The sequence below is a fragment of the Lutzomyia longipalpis genome, chromosome 1 (genome assembly GCF_024334085.1).
Source record: "Lutzomyia longipalpis isolate SR_M1_2022 chromosome 1, ASM2433408v1".
Taxonomy (NCBI): domain Eukaryota; kingdom Metazoa; phylum Arthropoda; class Insecta; order Diptera; family Psychodidae; genus Lutzomyia; species Lutzomyia longipalpis.
This window is the reverse complement of record NC_074707.1, coordinates 20,481,861-20,501,386: the sequence shown is the minus strand read 5'-3', so window position 1 is coordinate 20,501,386 and position 19,526 is coordinate 20,481,861. Positions and strand designations below refer to the sequence as shown.

The 19,526-nt window shown below is 38.7% G+C and overlaps 5 protein-coding genes across 5 annotated transcripts; 1 reads left to right on the top strand and 4 right to left on the bottom strand.

The window, feature by feature from the left end:
• Positions 1-131: 131 nt before the first annotated feature.
• On the bottom strand, positions 132-3,835 carry LOC129796770 (kinesin-like protein costa). The gene is made up of 2 exons (XM_055838840.1): positions 2,432-3,835; positions 132-2,357 (listed from the first exon to the last, which is right to left on the bottom strand). The coding sequence occupies exons 1-2, from the start codon at positions 3,677-3,679 to the stop codon at positions 462-464; spliced, it is 3,144 nt and encodes a 1,047-aa protein (XP_055694815.1). The 5' UTR covers positions 3,680-3,835; the 3' UTR covers positions 132-461.
• Positions 3,836-3,906: 71 nt separating this feature from the next.
• LOC129796609 (1-phosphatidylinositol 4,5-bisphosphate phosphodiesterase gamma-1) lies at positions 3,907-11,001 on the bottom strand. The gene is made up of 5 exons (XM_055838696.1): positions 10,861-11,001; positions 10,012-10,722; positions 5,425-7,903; positions 4,308-4,447; positions 3,907-4,239 (listed from the first exon to the last, which is right to left on the bottom strand). Exons 1-5 carry the CDS (start codon positions 10,999-11,001, stop codon positions 4,132-4,134), a joined length of 3,579 nt encoding a protein of 1,192 aa, XP_055694671.1. The 3' UTR covers positions 3,907-4,131.
• A 444-nt stretch (positions 11,002-11,445) lies between these two features.
• Positions 11,446-12,993, top strand: LOC129796884 (signal peptidase complex subunit 3). Its single transcript, XM_055839016.1, has 3 exons — positions 11,446-12,247; positions 12,329-12,595; positions 12,666-12,993. Exons 1-3 carry the CDS (start codon positions 12,105-12,107, stop codon positions 12,793-12,795), a joined length of 540 nt encoding a protein of 179 aa, XP_055694991.1. The 5' UTR covers positions 11,446-12,104; the 3' UTR covers positions 12,796-12,993.
• LOC129796849 (ATP-dependent (S)-NAD(P)H-hydrate dehydratase) lies at positions 12,984-14,116 on the bottom strand. Its single transcript, XM_055838965.1, has 2 exons — positions 13,609-14,116; positions 12,984-13,542 (listed from the first exon to the last, which is right to left on the bottom strand). Exons 1-2 carry the CDS (start codon positions 14,089-14,091, stop codon positions 13,060-13,062), a joined length of 966 nt encoding a protein of 321 aa, XP_055694940.1. The 5' UTR covers positions 14,092-14,116; the 3' UTR covers positions 12,984-13,059.
• A 2,236-nt stretch (positions 14,117-16,352) lies between these two features.
• On the bottom strand, positions 16,353-19,526 carry LOC129796793 (N-acetylgalactosaminyltransferase 6-like). The gene is made up of 4 exons (XM_055838878.1): positions 19,261-19,526; positions 18,158-18,561; positions 16,841-18,089; positions 16,353-16,776 (listed from the first exon to the last, which is right to left on the bottom strand). Exons 2-4 carry the CDS (start codon positions 18,541-18,543, stop codon positions 16,591-16,593), a joined length of 1,821 nt encoding a protein of 606 aa, XP_055694853.1. The 5' UTR covers positions 18,544-18,561; positions 19,261-19,526; the 3' UTR covers positions 16,353-16,590.

Below are 19,526 nucleotides of genomic sequence, written 5' to 3'. Positions count from 1 at the left end.
AGCTGAAGACTTCTGATCCATCTGATCCAGAGAAGTTCCGGATAAGAAAAAGGAGCCCTTAGTGCCCTCTTGAAGGTATTCCTGAGCCCCTCCTTAAACTGCTATGATTCACGGAGAAAGGAAACAACCAATTTAATATATTTGAGCAAAGTTTATTAAATTCTTTATCAAGAAAAAATATTCAGAAAAAGGATTAAGTAATACTTCCACTAAGGAATGAGGCAACCACTACTTCCAAGTCCTCCTTTATGTTCCTTTAATTATTCCTTTCAAGAACGTCACAAAACTTCAAAACGAATCCTTGGGATTTTGGGAGTTTAAGAGAGTTGGTTTCATGATTCCTCAATTCACATTAGTTGGAAAAAAATCACACCATATTAAGTGGAATATAGGTACAATAAAAATGATTGTCAGCTAAGAGAGAATCAAAAGGATGTAGCACAGGATATCACAACAAAGATTCACTGTCGTCGAGCATTGTCCTGCTGTATGATGAGTTTATTTTTCTCCCGCGTAACTTTTGTAGCAGGAACCGTTGGAGATTGGAGTTGCTTGAGATTTTGGGTGGGAATTGGAGACTCCTGTGATGTCTTCCCATGATAGCGGGTAAGGACTTGAAACTTGGCCAGGAGTTTATTCTTACTCTCACGTTCCTTCTCCTTCAACTTATCAAGTGGCTTGTACTTGCTGAGCTGCCCATCATTGGGCAGTGGACATAGATCCATGTCTTTTGCCTTGAGTGGTAGTGCATTCTTCAGATGATGCCCATCTGGATCGTAGTAGTGCGATGGGAAGTGATCCGTTAGGGTTGAATTGGTGCTTGTCTCATTAAGATGACGTAGCATCAATGTGAGCTTCGATTCATGCTGTCGCTGCAGCAAAACAGCGTGCTTCTCACCCTCAAGTCTTGCCTGACGGACAGCATTGATGAGAACACGTTCACGCCATTCCCATGCGTCGCGTTCCTTTTCGAGAGTCACCAGCTGCACTTCCAACTTTCTCGATGACTCACGGAGATCAATAACTTTCAGGAAGTATTTATAGAGAAGTGTTCGCATTTCATCTTCGGACAATTTATTCAGTCGTGCCATTAGAAGTTGCTCTCCTTTCTCCCTATCCATACGTTCTGTCATGTCTACACTCTTCCTGCCACAGATTAGTTCATTCTTCAGTTCAATTGTCGTATCAATGGCTTCTATTGCCTCATCGTACGTAAGAAGTTTCCTTTCTTCCGTGTACGTTAGAATTTTATCTTTTTTCAGCTTTTTATCTAAGCTCATCCTTTGCTCCAACAAATGATCCCGTGTTCTCCTCAAATTCCTTATTTCATGCCTCAGGGGATTATTTTCCACACCGGTGCCGAATTTTTCCAATGTCTCCGACTTTTCCTGCAAAATATGATTTAGATGGCTTATTCTGGCCGTCACAGCACGAAGATTGTTGCTCTTCTCCTCAATTTGTCCATCACTGTGAACTATAGCAGTTACTTCCGATGGATTCTTTGAATCCATCTCCTTCAGCTCACCCTCAAGGGTTTCTTTTGTCTTCCTGTGATTCTTTACTTCCTTTTGAAGCGCCTCCAACTGCTTCAGAGATACCTTAAGCGATTGCTCTAACTTCTTCACTCTCTGCTTACTCTCTCCCGCAATTTGTTTAATAGACACCAAATCCTGCAAACGCTTCTCCAAATGTCCCGTTCTGGCACTCAGCCTTTCAATTTCTGTCCGATCCTTCCCATTTGCAACTGCCTTTGATAGTTGCTTCTTCGCCTTTTCATACTTTGTTTCCAACTTGGTTTTTTCCTTGTTGAATCTCTGCTTCGCCATTGTACGGGTTTCATTATTTTTCTTCAGATCTTCAATTAATTCTTCAGTCAATGAGATTGTTTGCTCCAGCTCCTTCATCTGTCGCCGTGTTGCTTCCAAATCTGTCTCTACTTTCTGGACTTTCTTCACCAGGATATCCCTCTGTGTATTCCTTGGGGGTAGATCGACTTGAACATCATCCTTTGGAACCATTTGCTCACGACTTGCAACACGATTTAACATTGCTATTTCAATGCTACTTAGGCTGTGACCTGGTTGAATGGATTTTCGCCTTCCATGACGCTCCAGTGGGGAATCATTGCGCATTGCATCTGGGAATGTGTCAGCACTATCAAAGACAGCTTTTGGGTGTGAGCGAAGAAATTCCTGGTAGCACTCCTTCACAAGAGCATCAGTCTTCACTTTGAAATCTCCCATGAGATTGTCAATTTTCTCCTCGAGATCAGGACGATGGGATTCGGAATCACTGTCTGTGTTGTGCTGGTATGACGCCTCCTCTTGATCACTCGTTTCCTCTGGTTCATCAGTCTCCTAATAAATATATTTAATTATTATTTCATTTAAAAGAAAATTAACTGGTCGTTGATTAATGAAGAAGTTCTTACTTGAATAGGTCCCAGAAGTCTCTGGTTGTTCATGTTTAGCTCTCCAGAACTGAGGCATTCCTCACATTCTGCTTTTAGGAATAGCCACTCCTCAATTTGCTCTCTTTCCTGCTGCGACAAACTCGAATTAGCCACGAGTTTATTGAGCAAACCCTCTGCATTGGAGACCAACTTAAACCACTGCGAAGCTGCAAATTGTAACCCAAATGTATCCACATGATCCGTCAGATTTTCCTGCACACCGCCCACAGTAAATGGGGTGTTATTATCCGAAAAGGTATTCATTACAACGTAATTCCGAACACACTGTGCCTTGAAGGCAAATTGAAGATTTTGTATTGTTTCGTTGGTGTGCTCCTCATGGGCGGAGATAGTGAGCAGAAGCAGCGTCTGAGCTCTCCCACCGAAGGAATCTTTCAGAAGAGTCGTCAAATTTGTCCGATGATATGGCACATTGTTATTGTAGAGAACAACACTTGGATCCGTTAGGGATGTCACAATATCCTCCAGAGTTTGCAGCCGAAGATCCTTTGGGATGCTCAAATGCTGATTCATGCTATTCAGCACGTACATCCTATCTGTGCCGCAGAGATCGCAGAAACTCGCAGTTGAGAGTCGATGCTGAATGAGTCCTTCCGGTGATACCCATTGCTGTTCCAATGTGACCGTAAAGATGCTGTGAGAACTTCTGCCGGATTTGTGTCCAAGTCCCCGTTTCAGCCACTCAAATGCCTCCCCAACACTCCTACATGGCACATTTCCCGCATCCAGGAGATCCTTAATTATATCCTCACCGCAAATCTCCACCCAACCAACATTCACCATAAAACTCCTATCACGAAGTGCCGAAAGTTGCGTGAAAATCTCCCGGATGGATCGCTGAACAATCCCTTGTTCCGTTTCGCTGTGCACACAATCCAAGCCTGGTCCAAAGAGCGTGTACGTCTTCCCCGTTCCAACTTGTCCGTAGGATACGACGCTTGTGTCATAGCCTTCAAGTAGAATCCCAATCAATGGCAGCATTGTACGACGGAAAACATCCTCCTGACTGCAATTTAGCGGCAAGGCGTGCGCCACGGGGAATGTGTGTCCCGCCACCTGCACCAACCCCGATGTGAGCATTTCCCGGAAGTTTCCATTCTCCTCTACCACCGCAGGTTGATTTATCTGCGAAATTTGCACCACGCTCGTCTGGCTGCTGTAGTTATTGGGGAAGACGCGTACAGCCACTTGAATGGGTATTTCCATTGCTGCCTTCCTCTTCACAACTCCTCTACATCTCCTGGACAACAATTTATGTGATTTACACTCTCTTCTGTTTGTGGGATTAGCAGAAAAACTATATTTTCACCCAGAGAAAACTTTCCGTCAAAAGTCGCACATAAATCACATAAAACAACGAATGTTCTGCCCTCTCGTGGCTAGAGTTCGGATTAAAAAAAAATTAAATGTAACGGACGTTTTGAGAGAAAAGATTTATTTTTTATTAAATTTTAAAGCCAATTTAGAGGCTCTTTTTTATTGATAACGAGACATTTTTTGTATACATAAAAACAAACACCCCATTAGTGGATTAACATTGAAGATGAAATCCAAGAATGGAGGTTTTTTAAAAAATAATTGCAAGACTTTTATGTTAATGAAGAGATAAAATAATGAAAGACACCATCATGTAACTAATACTACAAAAATATATAGATTTATCCAGTCCTAATTGATATATGCACCAGAAGGGCTGCAAGCTCGATCTCCTCGCTGTATTTATTCCTCAAAGGCACACTCCTGTAGCCACTTTTAATTGCATTGACCTTAAAAGAAAAAAAAATCATTAATTTCCCACTCTTCAAGAAAATAAATAAAAAATTGAATGAAATACCGAAAAGACGGCCTGTCCTATAAAGTTGGGCTCCCCAAACATATCCTCATCCTGCACCTCAAAACGCAGCATTGCAAAATGTGGATTCTTCACGTGGAACTCACAAATCTCATTCCAGATTGGATTGAAGCCATTGTCCGCTAAGAATTTGCAAGAATTTGGCATCAATAAACCTCCCTTCTTTCTCTCTCATTAATCACACAGTTTAATACACACGTTAATGTGCTAAATTCTTCACTTAAAGCATAATTAAAATAATGTTCGCGTGGGAATGTTTATGTTTCGGGAAAAACCTTAAGATTTGTTGAAACAATAAAATTGAATAAATTAACCAAAAATTAAAAACAAAGTGGAGACGTTATGGGAGTTGGTATTTCACAATGAAAAAATAACCTAAGTATGAGTAGAAGTTTGATTAATCAGCTTAGTCAAAATCGGACAAGTAGTTTTTAAATTACTTGTTACAATAAAAGAGGTTCATTAGCCCATAGGAATATTGGTTAACCCTAAAAACACCTTAAATCTCTCTTTAATTTGCATATGGCAGTAACTGCCAATAGGGTAAGGGTTAAAGGGCTTAATGAACTCTATGATATACAATTTCAAACACCCTAAAACAGGAAGTTTAAATTTTTGTTTATTAGAAGTCAAAATATATTAATTCCAGATCAAAAAATTGATCAAAAATAAAAAAATGAATTTCAAATGTTAAAAAAGTCAAACGTTAGAAATGAAATGTCAAATATTTGAAAAGAAACGTCAAACATTAAGATCGGAAGTCAAATATGTATTAGAAATAAACCTTCAAACGATAGAAAATGAACGTAAAATATTATAAAAATGTCGAATATTAGATAAGAAACGTTAAATGTAAAAATAGTAAACTATAGAAAAGAAACGTCAAACGTTAGAATTATACAAATTGTCATCAAAAGCTGTAATTTTTATACAACTAATGATTTATAAACCTCAATTTCTAAACCTTTTTTTTATCAATTTTTAAAAATCTTTTTAAAATATAATTTTTTTTCATAAACATCACAGTGGAATATCAACTATACTTAATAAAATTAATTAAATTTAAATTAAAGTGAAGAGGAATGAAATGAGTACTCACCGACTGCTTTCGTCTTATGCTTAACCCCAGCATCGTACGAGGCCCCAAGAAGCTCCACCTCCACTAGTGGGCTATTAATATTGCGTCCAGACTTGAAGAGATGCCTTCCGCCAATAATGCGAATATTTATGGTTTTCCCCTCAACCCCAATCAGTGTATTGGGCATGTTGGGATCAAAGACATCCGTAAACATAAAATCCGGTTTGAGGATGTACCCACAGGCGCCATTATCGCGGAATTTCGCCTGATTAATTTGCATCATTTTATCGGCTGTTTGGAAATTCAGTGCAATCATTTGACTTCCAATATTCCAGAAGGGAATGGGGTTGAAATTCGATGAATCCAAACGCTGACCCTTTGGGTAGACGCGACTAATTAACTTTCGGTGGTACTTGATAAAATGCTGCTGATGCTGCTGGAAGAAGTACTTCTCGGCCTTTGTCTCGGAGAAGCTGCACATTTCGTAGAAGAGCAGATCACGATCCTCCTTGAATGGCACACTCCGGAAGTAGATAATCATATCGGACATTTCCTTGGCTACACGCAAATTCTTCTCCTTCTTCCTTCGCTCATCCGCCAGAGCTGAGGCATTTTGGGCTGATTCCTTAATGGCGGCCATCCATTCAATTGCAACAGCCTCACTTTCGCATCCAATGTCAAACACTTTATCCATTGAGGGAGTCTGAACGCGCAGGATGTACTGAATGGGACGCTCCTGATCCACAATGTCAACTGTGTCAATTTCAACAACTGCCCCATTGACATCCAGCTCTTTGTGCGTTGTATTAGCATTCTCATCGCAACATCCTTCTGTTGTTTCAATGACTGTGACATAGTTTGCCGGGAAGTAGTGTTGCTTCTTCCCTCCGTAATCTCCAGTCCACCACATTTCATTCTCCTTCTTCTTCACATTCGTAATGATTGCATGCTTACAGAAGGACAGCTCATCATCCCGCTGGGCTTTGTAGTCAAAGAGAGCTTTTACGGTGATTTTTTCCTCTACCGACGATGGGTCCATGTAGCTGGATGTCCCATCGGCCATTGGATCCTCCAAAAAGTCCCCAAGTTCAATCATAGAGCTACTCATACGCTTCAGCATCTCCCGCGTAATGGGATAAGTGAGTTTGACTGTCTTATACAGTGGGCTCTTTGCGTAGTAATTAACCAAGCTGACGAGACTCTCAAATTGCGTCCCTGTGGCCAGGTAGAGTCTTCCATCAACGGTTATGCGACAATGTTTAATCTTCTTGTGTGCCCAAAAGGAGATAACGTACGTATTGGAATCCGTATCACTTGGTCGTACAAGGAATGTCCCATCATTCTGTCGCTGCGAAAGGACTTTCTCTGCTAGCTCCCGTGTCATATTGGGATGATACCACTCCTTATTTTCATGCTTCTTCGGCTGTGGCACTGGCTCTTTCAGTGTAATGGAAAACTCAGCACTTCGCAGGACATTTTGACGGTAGTGCATAATGAGGGAATAGAGGGAATCAAAGAGGAGATTCTCCAGAAGGTAGTACTTCGTCATTCCATTTTCATGCTTCAACTTTATGCGACAGTGATTGGGGCGATCCCGTCGCCAGAAGGATAGACAATAGTCCCCAACAAATGTTGCACTCTCCCGCACAAGGAAAGTCCCATCGCCAAGATGACTGTACGCCTTGAGGAGCATTTCAGCTTCCTCCCGTCCACCCTCGAGCTTCCCATGGAACCAATTCTCCCCAAAATGCAACTCATTGTTGTGAATACTATCCTTGGGCTTTGGCACGGGGTTCTCAAAGTCCGGCTCCTCATCGCGTGCATCCTCCCGTTCGGGTCTGTACATCAACTTATGCTGCCTCAGGGCAAATCTATGTGGTACCCATCGTCTATCCACCAAGTCGAGAATGTACAAAATCTCCTCCTTCTCACTATTCCGCAAATCACATTCACCCTCCTCCGTCATGGAATTCTTTTCCTCACCTTCCGGCAGCTTTTTGTGCTTCAAAATTATCTTCCTCTTCAGCTGTTCCGGTGATGGCAATTCCTGCTCTCCCTTGTCAATTTGCTGCGTCAACAGCATATCGTTGTCCTTAAATACCTCCCTCATGGCATCCGCCATATTTCGTTGCTGCTTTAGGGAGCAATTCTGCTCAATTGACAAAATCACGGGATACTCAGACGTTACAAAGGCATGATCCCGAATTGTCTTAATGACATCCGTAAATTTAATCTTCGACGTGAATGTGTGCCCATGGAAAATGAGCGGCATATTGTCTGGCCCATCCCAGCAATCAAGCTCAATGCACCTACATCCCATTCGTAGGGCTCTCGCATAGGCCTCCGTGGAGGAATCACTGGAGAACTGATCACCAGTCAGATATGTATTGTGCGATGAAGATATCCAGTAGTGCGACAGTGGACGCGTCATGTCCTGATACACATTACTGCACTTCCCATTCCAGATTTCATTATGGCGCGAAAAGAGGTAGTCCACGAACTTTGAAAAAGTTCAAATAAAAATTCCCCCATTAAATTGGCAATTAAAATCTCATTTGTTACCCCCTGTCCCTGCCGCCGCCAATAAGCATTCTCTCATAACTTCCTCCTTCGCGCAGTGACTCCAAGAAATCCCCAGTGTGGGTGGTTATTTTTAATTCGCGCACTCACAATTATTTTGGGCTCATTTTCTCTATTTGCAAAATTCCACGAGAATTTTTTTTGATGTGTGTGGGAAAAAAATGTTTGCGGAATGCCAAATCGAATAAAAGGGGGATTATTTAAATAAAATTAATCTTCAGCACGCGAGTTATGTTTATTCTTGGCGTATTTAATATTTTATTATTATGAAAATTAAGATTCTTCTTTGTAATAATTCTCTTTCAATCCGTTTAGGATTGACATACAACGTGGGAATTATTTTTTTACACCACACGTAAAATATTATATGGCTCCCGTCGTAAAAATTTACCCAGCTGGTCTATTAACTACTAATTTTCTCTTTATGTTATCATGATATTTTTGCTATTTTTGCAATTATTGATTTTTTTCTAAACATAAAGGTTTATTTATTGCACAAATTTTCTTGGTGGTTTTAATGAACGTAGAGAAATAAATAAATTTATACAAACGACTTTAAAGGCAATACAGAGTCTGTCCTGTCAAAATTTCTTTTTAGGTTAATTTTCTAACGATATTTTTGGAATTCTATGAAAAAAAATAGTAGAATTATGACAGTTTATTCTTTTTCGGAGTCGTGTTATAGAAGAAAAATTGCTTTTCCAGAAACCATCACAGATCTTACTTAAGATTTTCTAGAAAAATTAAAAATTTGTTTTTCTTTAACATTTAAAGCTTCAATATTTCTAACCTTAAACTTTAATCTTAATTTTCTTTAAAAAGAAAAAAAAATTCCAAATTTTATTTCGAAGAATCTAAAGAATTTGTACTTTTCCACACATATTGATGAAAGAAAAATTTATAATGATAGGTTAAAAAATAGATTTTATTTGAATACGATTTGGAAATTGAATTGGCCACGGTGGCCAGCAAAGTCTTCCACGAGTTAACAAAGCTCCAAAAGAACGTTATAAAAATACAAACTGTTAAAATCTTATGACAAAACTTTTAATTTGTAAGAAAATAAAATAAAACACATTTTTTTTTACAGAATCTACGTCTGTTATTAAATTTCAAAAGGTCTTTAGAATAACCTTATTGATTTCTAAAAGAAAAAGAATTAATAAAAAGAAAACAGTCCAGCCGGGTAAACTTTTTCGACGTTCAAGAGTATTTTTTACACGTCGTGTAACAAAATAATTTATAGACGTCAAGTGGGTTCTTTACGTGTTAACGAACGTGAAGCTTTTCTTGTAAATGTAAAAAAAAATCTAAAAGTACTTTTTGTGTAAAAAATTGCCATAAATCTGTGCAAATTCCCACCAAAGAAGCTTCTATCGATTTATCTACTACTGTTTGTTTTTTTTACAATAAATTGCTTCTTTATATTTCATTGATATGAATTATATATCTTCTGCAGTATGTCCACCACAAAGGCGTAAATGCGATAAGACTTTTTTTTTACCGTGAAGCTCAAATTATTATTACTTTCGTATGAGATAAACCACACTGGGGATTTTTTGTTGCGAATTTTCTCACGCATTAATGTGAATGTTTAGAAGAGATTTAAATAAATAATCGCTGCCTAAATTGAGGAATTAATTGAATGAGGATTATGAAGGATTTTTTTGGAGGAACTTCTTGCATGACAAAGGGACATTCACTGCGATTCATTAGACACCAGCAGCAGCATATAAATGGGATGAGCGCTATCATTAGGACTTATCGTGCTTTCTACTATCACATTTCTCCCCTTTTGGAGTTCATTCCACCACGCTCCCCTTGTCAATGGTTTGTTGGTGGAAAAAAATAGTGTCACATTCCCCGAGGGAGTGGTACGTGCAAATCAACAGAGAGCAGGTATTTCCCTTCATCAAAATACGCACCACTCGGGTATAAAAACCCATTAGAGGCCCCACAAACTTTCTCTCCTTATCTCTCCGAGAGCCTCCAGCGATCGATGAATTGTTAGCAACATAAAGCACTTACCTCGGGTAGAGTAAGATAGGGCTCCTGAACATCACGCTGCACATCCTGGATGAAGTCCTTGATGAGATTTGAGACGAATCCCTTGTCATTGGCCTCGGGTTCATCTTGTTCCACAAGGAGGAACTTTTGGAATTCCTGAAGTGTTACAATTTGCTCATTCTTCGAATACGGGAAGGAGCGGTCGAAGCAATCCTGCAGCACATTGGGTGTCAGCATGAGTTTCTGGTAGAGCTTCGTGAAGGCATCAAAGCCAATTTCGTGTCGCTTCCGCTGATCAACCTCACTGAAGTACTCACTGAGCTTCTGTGTGCTAATTTTGCAATTAATTTTCGACAGGAAGGATTTAAGTTCCTTCAGCGTGAGCGTCTCTCGTGCATTCTCCATGGAATAGAATTCTTTGCGAAGCCATCGTTCCACCACCAGTGGGTATGATGATGTGCTCACCATATGCATCATGTCCCGTAGACCGGAAATCCACATGTTGCGCTCACGCTGGTACAGTGCTGCCACTGACAGGGCACGAAGCTTGAATTCTGTGCCATAGAAGATCACAAAGCACGTCTGCTGATCGGCTTTCTTACTCTCCTCAGCCCATTTGTCGAATTCCTTTGAATTTCGCCCTGCACGTACTTCGCGGATATCCCGAATTTCCAGGCTCCCCTCAAAGCTGCTCCTGTTGTCCTTTTCAGCCGTTATAGGGTACCAAATTACCTGGAAATGAAAAGGAAATGCCCCCAGACACCCAAAGTTAGCAACAAAAGAAACGCATTGCAAGTGTTATTGACCCCTCGGTGGGGCTCAAAAGAATACAAGAGAGAATAAGAATAAGAAAAGGAGTCTCTCGCTCACCTGGCCAGTTTCGCGTCTCAGCATAAGTGTTTTCTTTTCCGGCTTCCGACGTGGGAAGAATTTCGTTACAATCGTACCCCTCTCGAGGTTACAGATTGTCTGCTCCTTAATCCCCAACCCATTGACACCAAAAACATTCATCTCTGCTTCTTACAGGGGGCTCCCTGCTCTTGCGACGTCCAGGTGGATGCTGTCTTCTTGTGGAATTTTCTGCTTTTTCTCCTCCCCAAATATTCTCTGTGTGTTTACACGCGAATTACTAATCGATCCATAAACATTGTCTTTCCGTGATATTTCTCACACAATTCGTGGTACGCACGCAGCGAGAGGTTGAAGATGATAAAAACGGTATTCCAAGCGCGGAGGAAGTTTGGAATTCCTTGCGGATTTTACTTTTTTGCCACAGCACACACACGCAGATCTACTTAATTACGCACAGCACCACATGATGTACACTAAATGGAGTCTCTGGCTATCAATTGCACTATGGGAATCAATTAAAATCCATTAAATTGGGAACGATTTGTGTGCAATCAAATAAAACACACAACCGAACTCTCTGGCTGACAGGGTCGCCCACTAAACATTCTTTCCGCGTTTATGTTGAAGTAGATGAAGTCCTACGGATAATCTTAGGACATTCCGCGAAAAATACTTTATTGAGGCGGTTTTGAATGCGGGTGAGAAAGAGAACATAGGTAGAAGTTAGAAAGTTACATTTCTCTCACTCTCACTATCTCGTTTTCACAATTTTCTCTTGTTTTTCGCGATTTTCTAATGCAGTTTAACCAGGCATCGTTTTCTATTCTGGAAAACTTTATTTTCCGCTTGAAGAAATTCTATAAAAATTCGAATACTTCTGATAGATCTTTTTGTTTAAATTTTGGCGCCATTTTGAAATGTGTATCAATTTGGGAACATCGCATATCAGGAACGAACTCAGGGAATGATTTTTGGAGCTAAAGTGTTTTCTCTCGTATCTAAATATTTTTTTCCACTTTCTTTAACACAAGTATTAATTATTTTTTACTATTTCAACAAATTTACTAATTTTTAACCGAACTGGAGCTTTTTTTACGTTTTATTTGACATTTTAGCATGCTAATCAGAAACGATCCCCCGTTGAACTTTAATTCTAAGTACGCCCCTGCTGCATTTCTTCTGACAACACCTGAAGCCGAAAACGTCTGACGTGGTTTGTGAACATCTTGAAAAAGGAAAATAGTAGACAAAATCCTGCTAAAATGCATACAGTTCTCACTCGAGGAAATTCCATATTAGCCTACTCGCTGAGTGTTCTAGCTTGCTTAACGTTCTGCTGCTTCTTATCAACAGTTTTCCTTGATTATCGCACAACAGCCGTAATCAATGCTAACAAAGTCATCGTGTAAGTCTAACCCTCCTTCCCCAATTCTTAAATCCTGGGAAAATCCTTTTAATTTTCTCCCTTTTTAATGAATTTCCATAGGAAAAATGTTCCAGACTACAGCTCATCCCGGGAAATTCGTGATTTGGGACATCTCACCTTTGACCTGCACACAGATCTCACAAATCTCTTTAATTGGAATGTAAAGCAGTTATTCCTCTACCTGACTGCTGAGTACAAGACACCGGAGAATGAGCTCAATCAGGTGGTTCTCTGGGATAAGATTATTCTACGTGGAGAAAATGCTGTGTTGGATTTCTCCAATATGCACACCAAATATTACTTCTGGGACGATGGGAATGGCCTAAAGTAGGAAGTTCTTCCTTTAGCTTTAAAAGAATTTGATCTGAATATTAACATTTTCCTTATTTCCTTGCAGGGGTCATCAAAATGTTACATTGAGCCTTTCGTGGAACATTATCCCAAATGCAGGTCTACTTCCCAGTATTTTTGCCATTGGACAGCATTCATTTAAATTCCCTCAAACATACACAATGTCACCTGTTTAGATTTTTTGTGTGGAAAGAAAAATGTTGTAATGCTCCTGTAGTTGATGCTACAGTGTGCAAATTACATAAATATAAAAAAAATATATTGAGGGCTAAATTGTAAAAACGGCTAAGTCTGAGGATTTGCGAGAGAGGACGGGTTTTTTGCTGGATTTGTGGTCACTTCTCATTGGTAATGAACAACAAGATTTCACATCCCATCAATTTAATTCATAACATTGAAAAACATTTAAAAAACATTCATATAAACATTTAAAAATATCCTTAGAAATGCTCAAAATATTTGCGGAAAATTTTGGGTATTTGTTCAATCATATCGCCACACAATGTTCCACGTCCTTTCTCCCGGAAAGCCTCCTCATTGCAGTGTTTTGTGAGGAAGCTGGCTGCAAAACATGCCACCAATGCCGGATTGTTTTCCTGTTTGTGGTTGAGAGCCCAGCAGTAGAATGTTGCCAGAGCTCCAGCAAGAAGATCACCCTGACCACCGCAACGTCTCGCGGAACCTCCAGGAGGCAAGGGATAGACTTGATTGGTTAGTGTGACATCATAAATCCTATCGCTGAGCCCCTTTTCGAGCACAGTGACATTTTTCCCAATGAACTCCTTCAAATCAACTGTGGACTTTGTTTCCCCAAACAACCTACGGAATTCCACGGCATTAGGGGTTAAAATAGCCCCATTGAGATCACGCACAAGGGAGAGATCGAGTGTGAGAAGGTGCAGGGCGTCAGCATCAAAAATCACCTGTAAAGCATCAAATAAATTAATCAAGGTGAGTAGCATTAAAAGAATCCCTAACAATTAACTCACTTTAATGCCACTGTGACGAATATGCTTCATGAGCTCTGCAACATTTTCCAGGACAATATGATCACGTCCTAGACCCGGACCAATTACCAGCACATGCAACCTGTCCAGCCATTTTTCCATCTTCTCCATGGCACAAGGTAAGTCAAGAACTGGGTGAACAATTAATTCAGGGCTGTATGATTTTATCACCGTTGCTGCTGATTGGCAACAGAAAATGTGCACTAAATCCGCCCCAACGCGTAGGGCGCTAATTCCTGCAAAGTATGGGGCTCCCGTGTACTCCACGGAACCACCAATAATTCCAATTCTTCCAGCTTGTCCCTTATGGAGATTTGTCTCCAATCGTGGCACAACCGCCCGCGCTCTGTCCATTAGATCACCGAAAATATCGGACATTGTGTGTGAATTTCGTGATTTTCTTAGAAAAATTGAGCAAACTGGAAAATTCCCTAAAATTTTTCTTCCGGCTAATTTCAGTGTCATTATATATATAGCACAGGTAATGGGGGTTTAAAGATTGCGGAAAAATATTAAAGATTTCATGCAATTTATGAAATTTTGAAATTTCGGCATTTGTGTAGGTGACTTTTTTTTTTTGAGTGTGTGCGTGAAAAATTTAAACTTTAACGAACTTTTTTTTGCTTTTTCAAAAATGCGATTTTTCTTGTTTTTCCGCCAATTTTTTCTCACGAAACACGTTTTTGGGGTTGCTCTGATACTTACGGATGCTCCTGAGTCCCCGGGGAGCCCCTCAGTGCGAAATTTAAGGCCCGCGGGAATTTTGACGGTTGGGTTTAAAAATTTGAAATTTTTGACGGTTGGGGATTTTACACGCACTTTTTTTTTCCTGGAAATGTTGGAAATGCATTTTCGCGAACTTTTCAAACCAATGATGCCAATCGACGCGGCATCGCTTCCTGATTGCAAAAACTTACTTCTGGTCGGAAAATTCGGTGGAAAACGCGAGAAAATTGCGAAAAACTTAATGTGTGAGGGAGATGGATAGCTGTGAAATGCATCCGTCTAATTTTCTCTTCAACAAAATGTTCCAAAAAGGGCGCCAAATTCAAAAAGTAGTCAAAAAAGCATGAATTTTATATGGGGGCTATGTGAAGGGGGGTTCTGGGTGGAAAATGAATGTCATTGGTGAAAACCGCCTGGTATCAGTAGACTCTATACTAAATTTCATCGCGATTGGACCAACGGTGTGGAAATGCATAGCTGAACAAACACGAAATCCTTTATTTATTATATAGATATTTAATTGTTTTTTTTTAAATTGGCATATCCGGGTTAACACATCCTGGACGGCTTGACGCACATCGGCGTCCACTGACAGTTCTCAATTCTGTACGCTGTAACAATTTGCCACTCTTTTTGCGTTTGACATTTACCCGGTAGGAAAACTTCTCCAACATTTTTTCAGCCAATTTTGATTGCTGACTCGTAAGGTGTTCATATATGATTAATAAATTTATTATTTATTAAATTTCTGACATGATTTGGAATCAATTTGAAATGATTTGAGATTGATGTGACAAGAAAATGGAAATCTAGAATATTCCATTCTATTAATCTTGACATTGACAATAGAACGAATAGAACATTCTTTTAGATACTATTATCCTATAAAGAAAAAATATGAAAAATATCATGTCAGGGGAAAAAAAATTTCAAAAATTAAAAAGAAAACAAGAAATAAGTAGAAGGATATTTAGAATATTCTAGTTTTCTTTAATTGCTCTGTCACAGAGAAGATTTTAGCTAAATACATGTATTATGAAGTTTTCAGAATTTTTAGAACAAAAAAATCAACCTGCTCGTTCACGTTATCATTACCATTTATTTTTAATATAAAATAATGTAAATGCTAGAAAATTCTCAAAATGGTTCAGAACGGATGGCGAAGCAATTTTTTTTGACATATCTGGTATATTTTCTCGTTTCAACATAACCTAATTTTTTATTCTGGTGCCCGAAAAAAGTGAGAATTATGAAATAAATTAGCAAAGAAAAGCTTCCAGAAGTTTCCCTTTAGGCTATAAAATAATGTTCTAGCTGAAAATTTACATTTAAATTTAATTTTAAGTGTTTTGTAGCTGAAAATCTTCATTGCATAAAACTTTAGGTGAGTTAGGTTATATATTTTGCGAAAAGAAAATTTTCCTCTTACATAACCTCAATTTAATTTTTGTGATAAAAAAATGCTACGTAATGTTTAATAGCAAAAAGGAAACTCGTCTGAGAGATTTTCACTGAAATTATCCCATAAATCTGACTTTTTCCCACGTAAATATAAAAGTGCGGTTATGTTGGAATGAGAAAAAAATGCCAAATATGTCCAAAAAATTCTCTTCACCAATATCATACCATTTAAACTATTCCTCTGACTGTTCTGTGAGCTTGAATTTGATGTTCAACATACAACAGTTATAGTGAAATTTTAAAGAAAGATTTTTGAAATTTAAATTGTATTTTAATATGAATATTATTCTTTTTTTATTGTTTTGTTTTCGATTATTTTATATTAAAAGAATATTTGTGTTTCACTTAAGTGAGTATTCTTCTCAAATAAATATTTTCTGATAACGTGCGAAGAACATAAGCACACTATGGTCCCACCGGGTAACATTTCTGGACGCCAGTGACTAATTGTTACATGTCGCGTAAAAAACCTTTGGGAAGTATTTTACCCGTCGTCAGTGTGTTAAAAAGGAGTAGAAAAGGTAAAAAAAAAAGGAAAATTCTACAATATATAAATTTTGAGCTTTATTCTGATATGATCGATTCTTAAGACTAGACAACATTTTTTTTGCAATAGAATTACGTATAATTATAAAATAATTGGCAAGTTAAAAACTGTTCAATCCCTTATTATGAATACTATTACTTAATTTTATTGATAATTCGTGTTTTTTGTGAGCTTTTTTGGGGTCCAGGAATTTCTTTTGTGAACTTTTTTGAGAGCCATGAATTTTCTTTTTAGTGTTTCTTATCATTCTTTTTTCTCTCTTCATCCCACAATTCAAGCGCTGTTTCATTAATATATCCCCATTTCCACTTCATATTCAGATTATCCTCATCACATTTATTAACAAAGATCGTCTTTTCAATTGGATCACCTTCGACGCATCTCTCATAGACTCCCTGGAGGATCCATTGATTTACCTGAAAATAGATTTTTTTTATTAAGGTTTGAAGACAATTTTTGTAGAGAAAAAAAATGTCTTACAGGATCATAGCGAAAGTATTGATTGCCCCCTTGTGTGTGGCAGTGCCAGAGAAGAATTGGAGCATTCTTTTCGCTGCTGGATACATCCCAGCAGAACTCCTCGTGCTTCTGGCGCAAATCCTGACGCCACGACAGGGCCCACCATTGATTTTTCTGTGGACGTACGTGATCTGCTGCACATGGGAAGAGCCCAAATGTTCCACCATTCCCCGCATTGAGCGTATCAACGCACAAATGGGGATTCCCAACATTCTGAATGACACCACTTGCATAGTCTGCCGGTTCCACGGGCGGATACTTCTTTATAAGATCAAATGCAACCTCCTCCATGAACCATTTGAATGGTTTGCACTTTAGTCTCTCCCGGACTGCCTTCTGTTCCGTCAGATCACCAGGATCGAGTCCTTTGTAGTTTTCTGGACGTCTCTCATAGAGGTAATTCTTGTATTCATCCATCCACACCTCGGCTACCCTTTTGTAGTTTCGTGATACAAAGTCAACTTTTCTCGGATTAGGCCGGGCATCCATGGGACCACGATAGACGTGCCCAACTCTCGAGCAAGGGATATCGTACATTGCCCCACCACATTGCCAAATCTTGAAACTCAACTCATACTGCTCACCACCCCAAATATCCAATCCTGGATCATATCCACCCAATTCCCAAAAGAATTTCGTACTAATTGCAAAGAGTCCCCCTGCCATTACGGGACTGGCAAAGGGTTCAGAGGGGTTTGCTTTATCCTTCTCAAGGAGTGGGAGTCTTTTGTAGTGAAATTGCCAATCAAATGCCCCACGAGCCCCCTCATCCTGTGCCCTGTACTCAAAGGTATCGTGTGCAATGACATCAATAAAGGGGCACGTGCATACGCGATAATTTTCCGCAATTGGATCCAAAAGTGGTGGCAACCAATTCACATTGGCCTCCGTGTGGGAATCCAGAAAGACCAATACATCACCTGTGGCTTTTTTGGCACCTGCTAAGCGTGCACCGATCAATCCTTGTCGCTCATGAAGGTGCAGTACCTTTACTTTTGGCAATTTTGACTCAACAAAGCGATCGAGGGGATCCTTGAGGAAGGTTTTCTCACTCCCATCGTCCACTAAAATTATTTCTGCAATTAATTCGGGGGGTGAGCGATTGAGAACACTGTAGGCGGTTCGTAGGAGTGTACTCCAATGTTCCTCATAAAATGGCACAATTACACTGACGGATGGGAGTTCGCTGTAATATTTCTTTTCCTTGCACCTGAAAAAATCAAAGAATCGTTTAAATTTTTTTAAAAAATATTTCTTTAAAACATTTTGAAAACTTACTTTGGATGCCGTATGTCAGGAACGGACCTATTGACTGATATTTTATCACTCAAAAGTGCATTGAACCCATTGGCACGGTACATTGACTCCTTAAGATCATTCTCCTCAACGGAAACAAGACCAGCTAAACCTCTTTCACCCACACCCTGTCTAGCACTGTCTGCCTTAATCATTTCATAGTCATGCCAATCAATTTTCTTCTTATTAACATTTTTCGGTGCACCTGAGAAGAAGGCTCCATGCCTGGGGTGTTCAGGAATCCTTTCCTTTTTCACGGGTAAATGCCTTGAATCATCGTACAATGATTTGTACAGAACTACCATTAGGATAACAGCAATAAAGAATATAATTGATAATTTGATGAGTCTAGTTGAGTTGCGTCGCATCCTTCCAAATGTGTGGCTCTGAAAAATTTATTTAAAAATAATAAAGATTTTAAGGAAATTAAAATTCAGTAATTTTCTTCATTTCCTATTTATCCAGCGACGTTTTGATTTTGATTAGATCTGTATCAGTTGATTAAATTGAATTTTAATTTTGATAGCCTGAGGAAGATCTCAATTAGAATCGAAATTTAAATTGAAAATTAAATAAATAAATTTATAATTTTTTCACAGTTTTTTAACAAATTTAAAAAAATCAACGGTTGCAACCGGTGTTAATTTATTAGTTAATTTTTGTTGTATGTTCAACGTGGCATAACTTTACTCACTGAAGCCATATACTCAATCATGCTCTTATCAATATAAACACCTTGTAAGTCTCTTCCGTTTAAGCAAAATTAAATGTGAAAAAATTATATTTGGCCACGCACATACAAACCTTATGTATACTTCTGTACATAATGTACCAACTATGGGCAATTAATGAGAAAAAAACAAGATTTTCTTGTAAATTATCTTAAACGAATAATGCAGGTAATGCACTATGTATTAAAAAATCACGAGAGGCATAACCTCTGCTTTCTTTCTTTATACAGCTTTTGAACAATATTTCTTATAGCTAAAACTGCATTTTCTTCTTTTTCACTCCGTTTAAGAACTTCCTATTTTACTGTAAAATATATAATAATAAAAACTTATTAAAACAAATAATAAATTTACCTGGAATGTGGAAACATGAATCAGACACAATACCGTCTAATACTGCAAGGTATTATTTTTTAAAGTTAAATTGAAAATGTTCAACGTGGCTTGTTTTCATCACATTTGCAATTGTTGTTTAGTACAGTTGTAAAAGATATAGTTTATGATATTTTAGGGGAATAAAATTATATATAAGAACTATAATAATAATTTTTATATTGCTTGTTTGATTTGTTCGTGTTAAAATGGAATGTGAATTTGCGCTGTGACTGCCGAGAACTGTC

Coding starts and splice junctions, on each gene's coding strand:
- LOC129796770 (XM_055838840.1), bottom strand. CDS start 3,679: ATGGAAATACCCATTCAAGTGGCTGTACGCGTCTTCCCCAATAACTAC. Junction 2,358..2,431: donor GACTTCTGGGACCTATTCAA/GTAAGAACTTCT, acceptor TATATTTATTAG/GAGACTGATGAACCAGAGGA.
- LOC129796609 (XM_055838696.1), bottom strand. CDS start 11,001: ATGAATGTTTTTGGTGTCAATGGGTTGGGGATTAAGGAGCAGACAATC. Junction 10,723..10,860: donor TGAGACGCGAAACTGGCCAG/GTGAGCGAGAGA, acceptor TTTCATTTCCAG/GTAATTTGGTACCCTATAAC. Junction 7,904..10,011: donor CCTATCTTACTCTACCCGAG/GTAAGTGCTTTA, acceptor ACTTTTTCAAAG/TTCGTGGACTACCTCTTTTC.
- LOC129796884 (XM_055839016.1), top strand. CDS start 12,105: ATGCATACAGTTCTCACTCGAGGAAATTCCATATTAGCCTACTCGCTG. Junction 12,248..12,328: donor AATGCTAACAAAGTCATCGT/GTAAGTCTAACC, acceptor GAATTTCCATAG/GAAAAATGTTCCAGACTACA. Junction 12,596..12,665: donor GACGATGGGAATGGCCTAAA/GTAGGAAGTTCT, acceptor ATTTCCTTGCAG/GGGTCATCAAAATGTTACAT.
- LOC129796849 (XM_055838965.1), bottom strand. CDS start 14,091: ATGACACTGAAATTAGCCGGAAGAAAAATTTTAGGGAATTTTCCAGTT. Junction 13,543..13,608: donor TTCGTCACAGTGGCATTAAA/GTGAGTTAATTG, acceptor GATGCTTTACAG/GTGATTTTTGATGCTGACGC.
- LOC129796793 (XM_055838878.1), bottom strand. CDS start 18,543: ATGCGACGCAACTCAACTAGACTCATCAAATTATCAATTATATTCTTT. Junction 18,090..18,157: donor CCTGACATACGGCATCCAAA/GTAAGTTTTCAA, acceptor TGATTTTTTCAG/GTGCAAGGAAAAGAAATATT. Junction 16,777..16,840: donor AATACTTTCGCTATGATCCT/GTAAGACATTTT, acceptor ATCTATTTTCAG/GTAAATCAATGGATCCTCCA.